This window comes from Trichomycterus rosablanca, chromosome 6 (assembly GCF_030014385.1).
Source record: "Trichomycterus rosablanca isolate fTriRos1 chromosome 6, fTriRos1.hap1, whole genome shotgun sequence".
Classification (NCBI taxonomy): domain Eukaryota; kingdom Metazoa; phylum Chordata; class Actinopteri; order Siluriformes; family Trichomycteridae; genus Trichomycterus; species Trichomycterus rosablanca.
The window spans coordinates 31,384,465-31,403,165 of NC_085993.1; the positions used below are offsets into that span (position 1 = coordinate 31,384,465).

At 39.3% G+C, this 18,701-nt stretch overlaps 1 protein-coding gene across 1 annotated transcript in view; it reads right to left on the reverse strand.

Annotated features, from left to right (window-relative positions):
* The window catches only part of asic4b (acid-sensing (proton-gated) ion channel family member 4b), a 129,833-nt gene that overhangs the window by 27,763 nt on the left and 83,369 nt on the right, over positions 1–18,701 (reverse strand). The window contains exons 2-4 of the mRNA XM_062996831.1: positions 12,566–12,710; positions 5,135–5,262; positions 726–879 (exon numbers count right to left, since the gene is read on the reverse strand). Of these exons, the coding sequence (XP_062852901.1) occupies positions 726–879; positions 5,135–5,262; positions 12,566–12,710 (427 nt within the window). The remainder of the gene's footprint in view (positions 1–725; positions 880–5,134; positions 5,263–12,565; positions 12,711–18,701) is intronic.

Below are 18,701 nucleotides of genomic sequence, written 5' to 3' on the forward strand. Positions count from 1 at the left end.
ATCGATGGATGGAAGGTTGGATGGATTGATCAATGGACAGTTGGATGGATAAAAGGTTGTTTGGATGGACAGTTGAATGGTTGGATGGTTGGATGGTTGGATGGATGGATGGATGGATGGATGGATGGATGGATGGATGGATGGATGGATGGATGGATGGATGGATGGATGGATAGATGGATGGATAGATAGATAGATAGATAGATAGATAGATAGATAGATAGATAGATAGATAGATAGATAGATAGATAGATAGATAGATAGATAGATAGATAGATAGATAGATAGATAGATAGATAGATAGATAGATAGATAGATTAGATAGATAGATAGATAGATAGTCTAAGACCACCATATGATCTTTTTGGGCAAACGCTTACCAATATTGGACTTTGTAGCAATGCATTTTTGTAGTAAAAACTAATCTGGTATTTTAATACAAGGGTTTAGTGGATGTTAAAAGAACACTAGCAGCCCTAACAGATGATGGCAAATTTTCACTACAGTAGAAATACTGGAGATTGGACTGAACACTCTGGTTTGACTGATAAGAAATTAGAGATTTAGACCCGTGTGACGGCAACTCTCAAGGTGATTTTAAAAAAAGACTTAGTCAAAAGTGTATTGTGTCTGAAGGTTATTTTGAAGGTCAATAAAGGTATTTTCTATGTTCCATCGAACTTTCTGTCCACACCTTGTATGTTGATGCATATCAAAAGACATACCTGGCATATGGATCATTCTGCAGTTGCACTCTCTCTGCAGCTGGATGCTTTCACAGTGCAGCCTGCAGGCGCTCACGCTGTATGTGTCATATCCTGGTATGACTGGTTGTGATGAGGCACGACAGTTTCCCCATGGCTGTGGCAGGTAGGACAACTAAAATAAAGTTTATACAAAAAGAAATCTGGTTCTTAAATCACTATAACAAGTTTATATTAACATTTATTTGGCAAACCCCTTTATTTTAAAAGACCAGCTGATGTCAAAAATTTTTAATACACATGTAAGAAATATTAATGTCATAGTATGTGTGTTCTGTGACTGTTTCTTTCTCTTTGGTATAGGATTATAGGATTACATACTTCTGAGGTCCGCTCAAAATCATCTGCCATGTGATCAGCAACACATTTCAGTCAGTCAGTGATTTTAGGTAATAATTTTGGGTTAGTTACTGGAGGCTGGGGGTGACATCTCTGTTATTTGCAGATGATGTTGTCCTTGTAGCACCAACTGTGGCGGACCTTCGTCATGGACCCAAGCATTTCACTGATAGGGCTAGATTGAGAATCAGCACCTCAAATCTGAGGCCATTGTACTCTTCCGGGAAATATTGTGGTGCTTACTTCAGGTGAGGGGAGAAAACCTGCCTCTAGTGGGGGAGTTTAGGTACCTTGGGAGCTTTTTCATGAGTGATGCAAAGAGAGAGTGTAAGATTGTCAATGACAGATAACAGAATGCCTTTATTTGTCATTTACACAAAATTATTTCTTCACATATCCTAGCTCGTTTAGAAGCTGGGGTCAGAGCGTAGGGTCAGCCGTTGTATGGCACCCCTGGAGCTGAGAAGGTTAGGGGCCTAACAGTGGCAGCATGGCAGAGCTGGGATTCAAACTCTTAACCTTTTAATTGTTAGCCCAAACTCTACCCACTAGGCTACCACTGTGCCTGAGCTGTATAAGCACAGTTTTGCAGTCATTGTCTGTGGGGGTGAAGCAGGAATTTAGTCTTCTAGTTTACTAATCAGTCTATGTTTCTATTTTCACCTAGGAGAAAAGAGTAAGGTCTTGGGTACAAGTGGCAGAAATGAGGATCCAATGCAGGGTTGCTGGGCTTTGACAGGGTATGGAGTTCAGTGATCTGGGGAAGCCTTAGAGTAGAGCTGGATCAAGATGAGCCAGTTGAGGTGATTGGGCATCTTACAAGAATGCCCCCTGGTCGGCTACCACTAGAGCTGTTCCAGGCACGTCCCTTTGGACAAAGAGCCCAGGGCAGATGCAGGACCTGCTGTAGGGATTATATCTCACAATTTGCTTGGGAATGAATCCCTCAAAAGTAGCTGGAATCTGTGGCTTGAAACTCTGGGCTAACCTGTAGCCACCAATACCCTTACCAGAAAGAGAGGATGGAAACTGAACTAAACTAAATTTAAAGGGGCTTTTTGGAGTGATCATTTAACTTTAGAGTGATAATATAAAGCTTGCATGGCTGTGAACAGCCAGTTTTTAGAATTCATCCTGGTCGCGGCAAGTTAGAGTTTACTGGAAAACACTGGGCATCTGGTGCCATCCTCAGACATTAGCATTACATTACATTTTCAGCATTTAGCAGATGCCTTTATCCAAAGTGACTTACTTTACAGTTACAGTATACAGTCCGAGCAACTGAAGGTTAAGGGCCTTGCTCAAGGGCCCAACAGCAGCTACATGGCAGTGGTGGGGCTTAAGTGACTTTCTAAATATTAGTCCAACACATTAACCACTAGGCTACAGCTTGCCCCAGACAATGCCAATCATGTTTGTGTAGACACCTGGCCGGAAACCCACCACAGCTGGGTTCTTGGTTTAAATCACAGCGGTGCTTGGGTGTGGGAAAATTTTTTAATTTGTACTAGAAGTATTAATACATGATCAAATACTACGTGTACATGTAGATATGCTTAGGGCATGATTGCCAGTAGTCACATTCCAATATTCCAAGAAACTGCTACAATGGAATGTTACTGGAAAGTAGTGTATGACATCTAAAACCCAGTTCTAGCTGGTTTAGACCAGTTCCTATGTTCTAGCTAAGAAATCTCTGTTAATGATGGAATCTTCCACTGTCCTACAAGGTCACTGATGGGAATATAAAGGGTAATTATTGTGAGAATGTGAGATTTTGTCAGTGCGATCCTTCACTGCAGACAAGAATAACTCTATAATATTGCCCATTTCTTCGGAAAGGTATGTTCAACAAATGTAAGGTCAGGTGTTTACACACTTTTGGTAAAAAAAACAATTCATATCTGAGTGATTTTTGTCATAACTTACTTAAGTTACTTGCAGTTTGCAAGACCATTTATGTACATTCATCGTTTTCTACTATCCAGTATTTGAGGTATTTCAATAAGGGTTTTTTTTTCACCACATGGGCTAACGTATTAGACTGCTGTGTCTCCTGGTCACCTTGCTAACCTGTGTATATTGGTACTATATTGGTACAGCAGCACAAATTTGAACGCCAGTGACTCACGCCCAATGAAAATCTTTTATACTGTATTTTATACTAATTTTATACATTGTTTTAATGGCAGTGAATTTTCATTACAATAAGGACAGTTTAAAATCTAACACGTTTATGTGCAAGACATAGCAAATGATTTAGTAAAATAAATGCTAGTAGATGATCGACATCAGTTTTATCTTCAGTACTTGTAATTTTTTGATAGGATCTGCTTTATTTCATTGACTTGTGATGCTGTTACTATTAAAAAAACTAATCTAAAGTCACTGCTGTTACTCAGAGTTTGACAAAGATGGCTATGAAACCTAGTATCCTGGTCACTGATGTTGCTATTAAAGTCAGTTCACATTGCAAAATATTTGGCAAAGTTCTTCCCAAATTTGGTAGCTGTCAATAAAATATATATTTAGAGAAATCTCTGTGGTGTCTGTGCTGCCTCAGGCGTTTCTACGTGCCATGCCATGCTGTCTGTCAGTTCAGAAAGCTCAGAGCACATCTCTAATATTCAGGTATTTTAGAAAACAGGTGGCTTGTAAATCTGGCCTTACCAACAAATACACACTTTAAAATCTTGGTGTAGTTTACTTAAAATGCATTCCATCTGTTAAAAACATACACTATATACTGTAGCCAAACGTATGTGGACACCACTCCTAATTATTAAGTTAAGGTGTTTTAGCAACACCTATTGCTAAACTGATCTACATAGAAAATGGCAACAGTTTGGGAGAAGCTGTTTGCTGTTCCAGCAACAATATGTATAAGTTCCATCAAGAGTGACCAACTTAGGGATAGGGACATAGAACCTTCTTGTCAGTCATCAGTGGCTGACCTTAAAAAGACTTTTTCTCTAAATTGGCACAAAATCCCACAGACGCATTTAACTATGACAGTCTATTCACTAAAGTAAAGCCTGTTCTAGCCATGTGAGTGGCTCAAATAATATTGCCCATTATTTCAGAAAGGTATGTTCAACAAACTTATGATCAAGTGTTCACATACTTTTGGTCAAAAAACAATTAATTGCTTTTTGTCATAACTTACTTAAGTTACTTGCAGTTTGCAAGACCATTTATGTACATTCATCGTTTTTGTCACAAATGACCAGTTTGTGCCTATATGGAGTCAGTAGTAGTGGTAGTCAGTGGTTGAGGGTTTAAATCCTGGCCCTGCCAGGCAGCTTCTGTTAAACCCTTGGACAAGTCTCTTAACCCTCTCGACTACAGGCACAGCAAATTATAGCTAACCCTAACTTCCAAACAGGCTGGACTATGCAAAGAAGCACATTTTTATTGTACTGTATATTTATGTAAGCCAATAAATTTACATTTTTCATTTTCACACATGGAACAGTGTTCCAAGTGTGCCAAGGTTGGGGAGAAAAGCCTGAATTTCACTTACACTGAAAATAAATTGGCTTTGATAATCAGATGTAGTCCGAGAACAACTATAAAAGAAACACAGCTGGAACATGGGTGTCCATGGTCAAGCAAGATTTACAATGACATGGGGGGTTGCAGTTCTACATGTTAACGTAATAATGCTATATATCTTTAAGATGTGTATTAGTGTCCACTGACGGTCAACTTCATGTGTCGTAACCGAACTCATTACAAAGTACCTTTATTCTCATATTCATGTACCATAGTACCATATCTAAATATATCACTTAACTGTAGGGTGCTGTTATGCTGGTTTACCACTGATTAGATCCAGGTAGAGTGTCTAAACATACATGATTGGCTCTGTCTGGGGGGGAAAGATGGCCAAGGCCCTGCAATGAATTAGCACCCTGTATGGGGTGTCCCTGCATTGCACCCAGTGTTTCCCTTTGTGGCCAGGCCCACCACGACCCAGTCCAGGATGCAGTGATTGATGTAAATAAAAACTGTTTTGTAGTGGATCATACCTTCTGTTCCTGGCAGGACACAAAGGTCTGAAAGCCTGGTGACACTCCAAATCCCAGCTCATGGATGTAGGGAGGCTCGTCCTGACTGTGAAGCTGAACACGGATCCCTGCCTCCAGAGTTGTCTCATCTGCAATACAGCAACAAAGTGCCAAATGAACGGTATTGTTATGCCATTGATTATGTTAACATTTATGTTCTTCTTTTATGCAAAAGATTTTGTATTCAAGTAAAAACATGTTTTATTCCCTGCTAGTTTATGCTCAGGCAAAAAGGGCAGCCAAATGTGGCTGCTTTGTTTAAAAAAATATCAGTGCTCTGTCACTAGACTCTGGACTAGACTTTCACAAGAATAAATGAATAAATAACTGACTAAACAAATTAATAATAATAATAACAATAATAATAACAACAAAACAATAATAATAATAATGATAACAATAATAATTATAATTATAACAATAATAATAATAACACTAATAATAATAATAATAATAATAATAATAATAACAATAACAATAATAACCAACAATAATAATAATAATAGTAACAATAACAATAATAAAATAACAATAATAACAAAACAATAACAACAATAATAATAATAACAATAATAATAATAACAACAACAACAACAACAACAAAACAATAATAATAATAATAATAATAATAATAATAACAATAATAATAATACTAGCAATAATAATACTAACAATAATAATAATAATACTAACAATAATAATACTAACAATAATAATACTAATAATAATAATAATAAAACCATTAACAAATAAAACAATAATAATAATAATATTAATAATAATAATAATAATAATAATAATAATAATAATTAATAATAATAATAATAATAATAAATCAGCCATTATGTCCCAGCTCCAAACATAACTAATTATGTCTAAAGACTCAAACCCTGGATCCCAGTGTTTGTGGGCTAGCGTAATTTATAAATACATCAAGTATATATTTACTTGATCTAATCATAATTAAAAATGCAACATTAAACTAATAAAGTCCAAGTTAATAATTCATTTAAACCAGCCTATTAATTTTGGGCTAAAATGTAAAGCCCCATTTTGTTGCCCTCTGTTGTCAATAGAAAGAACGTTCTGCTGTAAGGTGGTCCAGCTATTGATTTTTATAGGGCCAAGCAATAGGAATTTAATGAAAGGAGTTTAATAAAATTGACATTAAAATTGACCAATCAGCTTTGTTAGCGCTAACTTTATGACAAGTTCTGCCCAGTCTGCCAGCTGCAAAAATATTTGTCTGCAGAACTGCGTGGGCAGTGATTGTTCAATTTCTAATAGGGATTTTCTTTTTTTAATTTAAATTTCATTATGTTCCTGATGTACCAACACATGAATATACATTTTCATTTTAAAAGAAAGGTAAAGTAAGCAGCAGTGATTTTGTATTTGCGATGAAAACAAAGCATTATCTAATATTACATTTACTGATTTGTTATGCTCATTTATTTAAAGCAACATGGCCAGTATAAATGTGATTGTGATAGTGTGTGATGTGATATAGAATTGTTAGTATTGATTCAAATACAGCCTTATAATATTACAAAATATAAATACTTTTTTTTAAGGCAACAAGCTAGAATTATTTACATTGCTGATAATTAGGCATTCTAAGCTTTTAGGATTCAGTCTCTGGGCATGTCTATACCTAAATGACAGGAAGTATACACTGATCAGCCATAACAATAAAACCACCTCCTTGTTTCTACACTCCATTTTATCAGCTCCACTTACCATATAGAAGCACTTTGTAGTTCTATAGTTACTGACTCTAGTTCATCTGTTTCTCTACATACCTTTTTAGCCTGCTTTCACCCTATTCTTCAATGGTCAGGACCACCACAGAGTAGGTATTATTTAGGTGGTGGATCATTCTCAGCACTGCAGTGACACTGACATGGTGGTGGTGTGTTAGTGTGTGTTGTTCTGGTATGAGTGGATCAGACACAGCAGCACTGCTGGAATTTTTTAAATGCCGTGTCCACTCACTGTCCACTCTATAAGACACTCCTACCTAGTTGGTCCACCTTGCAGATGTAAAGTCAGAGACGATCGCTCATCTATTGCTGCTGTTTACGTTGGTCATCTTCTAGGCCTTCATTAGTGGTCACAAGACGCTGCCCACGGGGCGCTGTTGGCTGGATATTTTTGGTTGGTGGACTATTCTCAGTCCAGCAGTGACAGTGAGGTGTTTAAAAACTCCATTAGTGCTGCTGTGTCTTATCCACTCATACCAGCACAACACACACAAACACACCACCACCATGTCAGTATCACTGCATTGCAAAGAAAGATCCACCACCTAAATAATACCTGATCTGTGGGGGTCCTGACCATTGAAGAACAGGGTGAAATCAGGCTAAAAAAGTATGTAGAGGAACAGATGGACTACAGTCAGTAATTGTTTGTTTGTTTGTTTATTAGGATTTTAACGTCATGTTTTACACTTTGGTTACATTCATGACAGGAACGGTAGTTACTTTATACACAAGGTTCATCAGTTCACAAGGTTATATCAAACACAATCTTGGACAATTTTGTATCCCCAATTCCAGTAATTGTAGAACTACAAAGTGCTTCTATATGGTAAGTGGAGCTGATAAAATGGACAGTGAGTGTAGAAACAAGGAGCTGGTTTTAATGTTATAACTGATCGGTATAAATGGTGAAGTACTAAATGGTTGTTACTAAAGCTTTGCCTCAGGACAGAACACAGGACAGCTAGTAACAATCTTTTAGTGGTTCACCATTTATCCTTCCTGTCATTTAGGTGTAGACAACCATGAAGACCTACATAAAGCTCATTAATAACTTGTGTGCAGTGATGATGCTGGTACACAGAATTACATGAATTAATATGTTAATTCAGCATCAGGGCATGCTTGAGATATGATTTTATAATACATATTCATAATGCTTCAGGATACATTTAATGCATGAATTATTCAGTCTTTACGCATAAAGTCATGTATGAATTCATTAGTGCTATTTCATAAACCCTTATTATGAAGTGTTACCTCACAGACCAAGTGATTAGAGTTTTTTTTCTCATCATACAAGTGGACTTGACCATGAACTTGTTGGACATCCCATTCCAGGACCTTGAAATGTCCCATGAACATAAATATAGAAGCCACTATGAGGGAAGTATATTCATTTATTTATTGTCTGTTTTACCACCACTTTATCTTATTCAGGGTCACAGCGGGTTCGATTAACTGGGCGAAAGTCAGGAAACAACCAGGACAGGTCGCCAGTTCATCAAAGGGCAAATACACATACACACACTCATACTTAAATAGGGTGAACTATTAGTACCATCAGTTAATTTGACTGCTTGTCTATGGACTGATAGATAGATAGATTCTTTATTGATCCTTTGCAGGAAATTTCTTTGTTACAGCAGCTCAGACAACAGTCAACAACAACTTCTTTTATACATACAACATTAACTTACAGTGCAAAAACAAGCAATAAGATAAAAATTTACAGTATGGTACTATATACACATGTAAACTTTTTATGGTGCATGCATAGCATACAGAAGTAAGTATTTCTTATAAATGATTTATTTGAATTATTGTGAACTGTTAAACAGTCTGATAGCAGTTATAAGAAAGGATTTTCTGTAGCGTTCAGTCCTGCATTTAGGAGGAATCAATCTGTGACTGAAGGTGCTCTGTCGAAACACCTCCAGGGAGTGAAGTGGGTGTGAATGGTTTTTGATAATTGAGTTAAGCTTTGTGAGCATTCTTAACTCTGCTACCTGCTGAACTGAGTCCTGTTCAGACCCCACTATGGAGCTGGCCTTTTTGATCTTTGACGTTTGTTTATTCGGTTTGTGTCCATTGTTCTAGCACTCTCACCCCAGCAAACCACTCCAAAGAAAAGAGCACTGGCCACCACCGACTGATAAAAGGTGCACAAAAGGGGCCTGCTGATGTTAAAAGATTTCAGCCTTCTTAAGAAGTACAGTCTGCTCTGCCCCTTTTTGTACACCGTCTCCATGTGTGTAGACCAGTCCAGCTTGTTGTCCAGCTGAACTCCAAGGTACCTGTAGCTGGATACAAGTTCCACCTCAGTTCCTAGGATAGTAACTGGCTCAGGATCCCTCCTCCTCCTTCTAAAGTCCACCACCATTTCTTTGGTTTTTGTGATGTTTAGTTGTAGGTGGTTGTTGCTACACCAGTCCACAAAGTCTTTAACCGTGCCCCTGTATTCCTGCTCACATCCTGCCTTAATACAACCCACGACTGCTGAATCGTCTGAAAACTTCTGGAGAAAACAGTTGTCTGAGTTATATTGAAAGTCCGATGTATACAGCGTAAACAGGAAAGGCGACAGGACTGTTCCTTGTGGGGCCCCCATACTGCTCAAGGTTTTAACAGAGACACAGTTTTTAAGTCGCACAAACTGTGGTCTAGAAGATAGATAGTCCAAAACCCAGGAGACTAGAGCTGGTTCCACATTCATCTTCAACATCTTTTCACCTAGCAGTGCAGGTTGAATAGTATTGAAGGCACATGAAAAATCGAAAAACATAATACTCACAGTAGCGTCCACACTGTCCAGATGAGCATGAGCCCTCTGTAACATGTAGATGAGAGCATCATCCACGCCGATGTTTTGTTGGTAGGCGAACTGTAGAGGATCCATGTGTTCCTTCACTCTGGGTCTGATGTGAGCAAGGACTAGTCTCTCTAGCGACTTCCTAACATGTGAAGTAAGGGCAACAGGCCTGTAGTCGTTGGGGTTTGTTGGGTGTCTCTTTTTGGGAACAGGAACCAAGCAGGAAGTTTTCCACAGAGTGGGGATCCTCTGTAGACGCAAGCTCAGGTTGAAAAGGTGTGTGAAAATGCCACAAAGCTGACTGGAACAAATCCTCAACAGCCTGGGGCAGATTCCGTCAGGACCAGCTGCTTTTCCCTGCTTAAGTCGATCCAGTTCCCTTTTCACTTGATATGGTTTAAATCCAGTTCCCTTTACTGTTTAAATCCAGACTGTGGGAGGAAATCAGAGTACCCAGAAAAAACCCCACACAGACTCGGTGAGAACATGCAAACTCCACACATTTACATTTTTGGAATTTAGCAGACACTTTTATCCAAAGCAACTTAAAGTACTAAGCAATTTAGGGTTAAGGGCCTTGCCCAAGGGCCAAACAGTTGCAACCTGGCAGTGGTGGGGGTTGAACCAGCAACCTTTTAATCTTTTAATTACAAGTCTAGTACCTTAACCACTAAGCTACAACTGCCCTAAAAGGACCTCACAGAGAGGACCCGGGATGCTCCACCTGGGAATTAAACCCAGGACCTTCTTGCTGTGAGGCGACAGTGCTATCCACCGAGCCACCGTGCCACCAGAGGAAAAAAAATTGGAGACATTTTCTTCCCTTTTTCTCCCAGCTTTAGCGTATTCAATTACCCAATTGCATTATGCTTCCTCTCTACTGATGCTGACCACCACTCGAGACTGACACACACCCCCTCTGACATGTGTGCAGTAGCCAACTGCATCTTTTCACCTGCACGAGGCGAGTTCATATGTGGATCAGCTTTGTATACGGAGAGCCACACCCTGATCGATGCATATATTAGACACTCCTACCTAGTTGGTCCACCTCGTAGATGTAAAGTCAGAGACGATCGCTCATCTATTGCTGCAATATTCAAAAAGAGCTGCAATATGCAGTTACTGGCTGCTTTTTTCATCTGCCAGAGGTCGAGTCTCACAAAGAGCTACAGTGTATCACAAAAGTGAGTACACCCCTCACATTCTGCAAATATTTCATTATATCTTTTCATGGGACAACACTATAGACATGAAACTTGGATATAACTTAGAGTAGTCAGCCTGTCAGTGCTCAGACCATACGCCGCACACTGCATCAACTCGTTCTGCATGGTCGTCATCCCAGAAGGAAGCTGACGCACAAGAAAGCCCGCAAACAGTTTGCTGAAGACAAGCAGTCCAAGAACATGGATTACTGGAATGCCCTGTGGTCTGACGAGACCAAGATAAACTTGTTTGGCTCAGATGGTGTCCAGCATGTGTGGCGGCGCCCTGGTGAGAAGTACCAAGACAACTGTATCTTGCCTACAGTCAAGCATGGTGGTGGTAGCATCATGGTCTTGGGCTGCATGAGTGTTGCTGGCACTGGGGAGCTGCAGTTCATTGAGGGAAACATGAATTCCAACATGTACTGTGACATTGTGAAACAGAGCATGATCCCCTCCCTTCGAAAACTGGGCCTCATGGCAGTTTTCCAACAGGATAACGACCCCAAACACAACCTCCAAGATGACAACTGCCTTGCTGAGAAAGCTGAAGGTAAAGGTGATGGACTAAACCCAATTGAGCAGATGTGGCGCATCCTCAAGTCGAAGGTGGAGGAGTTCAAGGTGTCTAACATCCACCAGCTCCGTGATGTCATCATGGAGGAGTGGAAGAGGATTCCAGTAGCAACCTGTGCAGCTCTGGTGAATTCCATGCCCAGGAGGGTTAAGGCAGTGCTGGATAATAATGGTGGTCACACAAAATATTGACACTTTGGGCACAATTTGGACATGTTCACTGTGCGGTGTACTCACTTATGTTGCCAGCCATTTAGACATTAATGGCTGTGTGTTGAGTTATTTTCAGAAGACAGTAAATCTACACTGCTATACAAGTTGTACACTGACTACTCTAAGTTATATCCAAGTTTTATTTCTATAGTGTTGTCCCATGAAAAGATATAATAAAATATTTGCAGAAATGTGAGGGGTGTACTCACTTTTGTGATGCACTGTATATCATGTATGGAGAGACATGTTATGCTGTCTGCAAACTGTCCACCACTCGTGCAGGCAGCTCGATCAGCCAGCAAAGGTGTTAGATGCTTAGCCAGGCTGATAGAACAGCTTTAAATCAAGAGCTTGAGATTTAAGTAGTGGTGGGCTAGCATATAGACTGCTGCCCCACCTAAGCTCCTCATGTTTTCCTCATGTAATGAGCTTCTTCCAAGTACTCTGGTTTTCTGGCACCTCTAAAACTCTAATTATTTATGCAGAAGAAAAGTGGTACTCTAAATTGCCACTAGTTTTGAACGTGTGAGCATGTGTGTATGGTATAATCCTGCCTTCCCTGCAGGGTTTCTGGTTAATGCTGGACCCAGCATGATCCTGCCCATAAAATTCCTCAGATCTATGATGTGATTTACATATATTTCATGGTTTAAATACATTTCTAGTTTGGTCCTCCTTCATTTCCTCCTTCAACGTTTGGTCTGGTGGCTGGGTTGGTACCCTCGTTTCCTGTCTTCTTAGCTTTCCTTTTTCTAATGTTTTTAACCTATGCTTACTGTGCTTACTAAATAATTGTAACAGTATACAATCTGTTACTTACTTGTTTCTCTCCAGATTGGAAGGTATTCGTCTTGCTGGATATCCAGCATCATCTCCAGGCCGTTCCCCATGCCACCCTGTCGTGTCCGTTTTGGTGATGTTTTGTTCCCGTTAAAGGTGTAGCATTTCCCATATCGTGTGTATACCTGTAGGTAAAAAAGACAAAACATTTTTGTCATATCACCATAGTAAATGTTTACAGAATATTTAAGATACATATATATTTTTTCTATTTTATTTATGCATTTTCTCCCTTTTTCTCCCAATTTAGCATAGTCAATTTGTCTTCCGCTGCTGGGGGATCCCTGATTGCCTCCCCCGACCCGCGCGCAGCCCTTAGCGGAACCCTTTTTCACCCATGCATTCTACACAGGCAGAATCTCTCATGCATTCTAGACAGGCAGAATCTGCTAATCAGGGTCCTTACACAGCATTTGAAACCCCACTCACAAAGTCCAGTCATCACGTCCTAGCAGAACTGTGTCAGCTGCAGGCACTGCCAATTATGTCTGCTAGATGGTGCCCAGCTGACCAGTGGCAACGGCGAGTTTCGAACAGAGGAGTTCAGAATCTCGGTGCTGGTGTGCTAGCGGAATATCCCGCTGTGCCACCTGGGCGCCCAAGATACATATTTTTAAATATTCCACACTAGGCAGGTGAGCTGGTAACAGGTGAGAGTATGATTGGGAGTAAATGAGGATCCACAAAAGGCAAGCAAAAAAAAAAAGGGCGTGGCTCATTAGTCTGTGCCAAACTTGTTTCAATTATCTGATAATCGATCAATCAGTTCAAAAAAGCTTTTTTTTTATGTGAAACCCGAAATATTTTAGATCTTTTACCATCTACAGTACACAATATTGTGAACAGATGTCTGTGCAGGGCAAGCCAGGAAAACACTTTTAAATGTACTTGACCTTCAATCTTTATAAGGCATTGCATGAAAAACCCACATGCTACTGTTCAGGGTACAGTGGTACCTTGTAACTCTACATCCCCTAAACTCAAAATCTTTGAAACTTGATGCCCCTTGTGGAGAAATGTATACCCTTAAACTTGACGTTTCCCTTTAATTCAGTGTGTTCAGCCTTTTTTTTACATTTAATTATTTAATTTCAAATTAACAATGAACAGCCGCTTTGTTCAGCGCTCTGATTGAGCGGTGCGGTAATACGTCATCAAAGTGTGCATATGAGACGAATCTCTATTATAGCTCAGGGTTCTGACAAATTGTGAGAATTACCTTTTCTGAGTTAAAACGCATATCATAAAAAAAAAAGCCTAACATGGCGTGGATTCATGTACTAAAAGAACAACACAGGAACTTCCCTTAATTATTACTGCTCATAAGTTCTCTTCACCAATGAAATTCCTCGCTTGTTGTTTTAGTACAATAAGTCTATATAAAAACACTGAAATACAATTGAAAAACAGTTAAAATAAATACAATAAGAAAATACAATAAAACCTTCACTTTACCTTTAGTTCTTTATTGTTTCCTTATGCTTCTTAATCGCGTAGATGCTTGATCTTGGAATACCGCATTCCATTCAGTGAATTCAGTGAATGTGCCTTTACTCAACAGAATATGGTATTCCAAGATCAAGCATCTCCACGATTAAGAAGTAGAAGGAAACAATAAAGAATTGAAGGTAAAGTGCAAGTTTTATTGTATTTTTATGTTGATTTTTAGCTGTTTTTATATTATATTTGTGTTATTTTCAGTGTATAAGTGTCAAAAACAACCCCATTATTTTACATTAGCCTAAAATATATGCAGGTCTACGGGACCATGGAACACATTAACAGGTTTCCCATATATCCTTATGGGAAAAAATACCTTCAAACTCAACGCCTTTTAAATTCAACGCCACTCTCAGAACCAATTGAGGTTGAGTTTCAAGGTACCACTGTACTTCTGGAAACCATTGTCACTTAACACAGATCATTGCTGCACTAGTTTAATTTATTTTGACTCATTAATTTATTTTATGATTGAATGTATGTAGTTATTACTTGGGGGCACTTTGTGTGCTAAGGCATAACAGGTTGTATTAGCATCAGACAGTGTAAAAATACACAAGTGATCCACTATATAACTGTAGATTAACAAAACAAGACATCAATCCCTGGAGTGTGCCCTCATCAGAGCCTTGTTTTTAAACACATGCATTTTAATGAGAAAATTAAAATGATAAAATAAGATAAAATATGATTTATATAGAGGTTTTGCCCATGCAGGTCCACTGGCACTAGACTTAATTTTCAGTCAGGTGGCATTTAATTTGTTTGGCACTGGACGTCATCTGAGTAGGAGAGAAGATGAAGGACTGGTCTGTTCATGTAGATTTTCCATTAAATGAGCCAGAAACACTTATGTAAGATTCCTGTGTGATTAAATGAATCATTCCCACCATGTACACCAAGCACACCGGGTCTGCTAATTTGTGATAGAACAGTTATAAGTCCAAATAAAAAAATGCATTTTAAACAGGCAAGAGAGAAATGAAAGCGTTTATCAAGATTTATGGTCTCTTTAATGCACAAACACACACACACACACACACACACACACACACACACACACACACTTGCTAGCTGCAGTACAATCTGGTTTCGAGCGAATACACTGCAGGCCAGTTGACATAGCAAACAAGATGGTTATAAATATTAATAATATTATGTGTTTAGGAACAACTGGCTACAATTTGCACAGAAGCTGTATTAGATAAGTACCTCCATCTGGCCAGATAGCCAAGATAATTAAAGACTCTGCCCTCCTGTTAGAAAGTTCTGGTTGCCTTGTCAGCTTAGTCTGATTGATTGGATCTTTAAAGGCTCATTAGAAATGCTTACTTTCAGCCAAAAGTCAAAGATCAGACTCTGATTGGCATGATGGATACACATACTCGGTAGACCATAAATATATTGTAAAAAATCTTGTTTGCATTTGCATTAATTAAACGCTGTGGTGAATAATGACCTGCAAGTTTACAGTGGATCTCACACATGTATGCAGCTGTTTTTTCCTGTGACTAAATGATTGGGACACTTTAGAAAACAAAAACAATGCTGCATACTTTCATAAGTTTATATTAAAAGTACATGGAAAAGTACACTGGTGTTTTGCCAGGTTTGGGAAGAATACTGTCACCTTAAGCTAGGACTGTGTTTGGATGTTACAACCCCAAATCAGAACTTAATTTCATTTATTAATAAACATCCATTCCTGCATTTCAGGCCTGCAACACATTCCAAAAAAAGTTGGGACAGTAAAGCATTTATCACTTTGTAATGTTGCCATTCCTTTTCATCACACTTAAAAGACGTTTTGGCAGCGAGGATACCAAGTGATTTAGTGTTTCAGCTTTTATTTTGTCTCATTCTTCCTGCAAACACGTCTTAAGATGTGCAACAGTAAGGGGTTTTCCAAAATTCTCCACACATTCTCTTTTGGAGACAGGTCAGGACTGCAGGCAGGCCAGTCCAGTACCCGTACCCTCTTCTCCCGCAGCCATGCCTTTGTAATGTGTGCAGCATGTGGTTTTGCATTGCCTTGTTGAAAAATGCATGGACGTCCCTGGAAAAGATGACGTCTTGAAGGCAGCATATGTTGCTCTAAGATCTCAATGTACTTTTCTGCATTAATGCTGCCATCACAGAAGTGTAAATGACCTTTACCAAGGGCACTGACACAGTCCCATACCATGATATACCCTGGCTTTTGGATTTGTTGCTGATAACAGTCTGGATGGTCCTTTTTGTCTTTGGTCTGGAGCACACGGCATCCATTTTTTTCAAAAAAGACCTGGAATACTGAATTATCTGACCACAATACACGTTTCCACTGTGTGATGGTCCATCCTAGATGCCTCTGAGCCCAGAGAAGTTGACGCCACGTCTCAACATGGTTAACATTAACATTTTTTTCACAGGAAAGTTTGAAGTGGCATTTGTGCATGTAACTCCGTATTGTAGTGCTTGACCAAGTAATCCCTTGCTCCTGAGAATAACTCAGTGCTGCATAGGCATTATAGGTTACCTTATATAACTTTAAAATCAGGCCGTGTAAAGTTTATTCATTATTTACTGTACATTTCGCCATTGCTTTATTCTGGTCAGGGTTGCGTTGGGTATGATTCATCGAGCGAAAGGCAGGAAACACCCCAGACATGTTTCAGGTCCATCACAGGGCAGACAAACTCCAAACATACACACACACACAAGCACACATACAAACACATAATTAGGGATTTTTTTGCATGTCTTTGGATTGTGGGAGGAAACTGGATCACCCAGAGAAAACCCACATGGATAAGGGAGGAACATGCAAACTCTACACAGAAAGGACCTGGTCCACCTGGCTGAGGAATTAAACCAGACCCACTTTTGCTGTGACAATGTTACCCACTGTGCCATCCTGCTGCCCACACAATGTGAAATTGCAAAAAAAAATTTAAATCCCAATATTGTTAGATATACATGACCCTTAACTTTTTTAAGTGTATGGTTTAATAGTTTAGATAGAATGTCTACTATTATCACCTGGATGATGGTAAGACCACATTGTGGTAGAGCCACTAAGTATTGTAAAACTATACTATACAATCTGTACTGGGCACAATCTATTGCTTGACTTCACACATTATACTAACATAACGTTATTATTATTTTTTTCTGTGAAGACTGGTAGTGCTGCTGCTTTCTCAACTTAACCTTGGATTTATGCTGACTAATACCCGATCTGAAGATCTGAAGTTCCTTGCTTTATCTGATGTTGCCTCCTCCACAAGAGTAAGACTTGTACATTAGAAGATGGTAAATCTAATTGTAAGCCTGGGTGAAGCAGATGGGATTAGACTTGTGTGCTTTCCAAGCCCTGGAGGGCAAGATAAACTCAACACAGTGCAATTAAGGCTTACCAAACACTCCCTTTACCCTTCTGTCTGCTCACTACGCTTTATACAATCTGTTTACTATAATTGTATAATATTCGTGCCTCTGATACATAGTCACAACCATCCTGGCAGAGCATCAGATGTGTTTTGGTTCCACATAATCTAAAATGTAGAATCCAATTTCAAACTTCACAGAAGTAAAAATGTATATTTAAAGAGGACTGCGGTTTATTCTTCATGCTTTTCTAACTAAATTAAGGTGTTTTAGTGGTTACAAACTACAGCTCAAGTAAAACGTAAAAAAAATACACTAAAAAAAGGAACATGTACCAAAATCATTTGGAACCAATTTTAGTTGTTTAAAAAAAAAAAAAATTCTCTAAATTGGCGCCCAGGTGGCGTAGCGTGATATTCCGCTAACACACCAGCGGCAAGATTCTGAAATCCTCGGTTCAAAACTCGGCTTTGCCACCGGTCGGCTGGCACCATCTAGCGGGCACAATTGGCAGTGTCTGCAGAAGACACAATTCTGCTAGGGCGGGATGACCGCCCGATTTTTTTTGCTGCAACGAGACACTGCTCCCACCTAGGGGTGATTGGAGACAATAACACCCGTAAAAAAAGTAGTGTTTTCATTGCTAATGTAGCAATCTCTAATTATTTATTTTTTCTCTGCGGCCCGGTAATAAATGACCCACGGACCGGTAAAGGTCCATGGCCTGGTGGTTGAGGACCACTGCGCTAGCACACCAGAGCTAACATCGCAGGATGAGCACCTACATGGACAATGACTGGCTCGTCCATTAGGTTGGATGCCGGAGGTGTTCCACATAACTGATGCAATTACAACTTCAGCTGGCTGATCAATGGTGCCTGCACAGAGACGGGGGGAAATAAAGATCGGTACATGACTGTCCGTATGCGATACCGATCCTTTTCTCCATCCGTACATGATACTGATCCCCTTCTGCAGGTAAAAAGAAGTAGTTGGCTGTCCTCGGTCAGGAGTGGAGGTGAGCAACAGTAGTTGTTAGAAGTGAAATGCCATTAGGTATAACTAGATTGGAAGGACAATTGGGGAAAAAAGAACTAAGTGGACACTAACCAAATTAATTTTCACTCTAATAGAACTTTAATTTTTTAATGTATATAATTTTTTTTATAACTTACCGGTCCAGTTCCATAACCACTGAACTACCACAGGCCTTAATTAAGTATCTAATAAAGAGCAATTACACATGG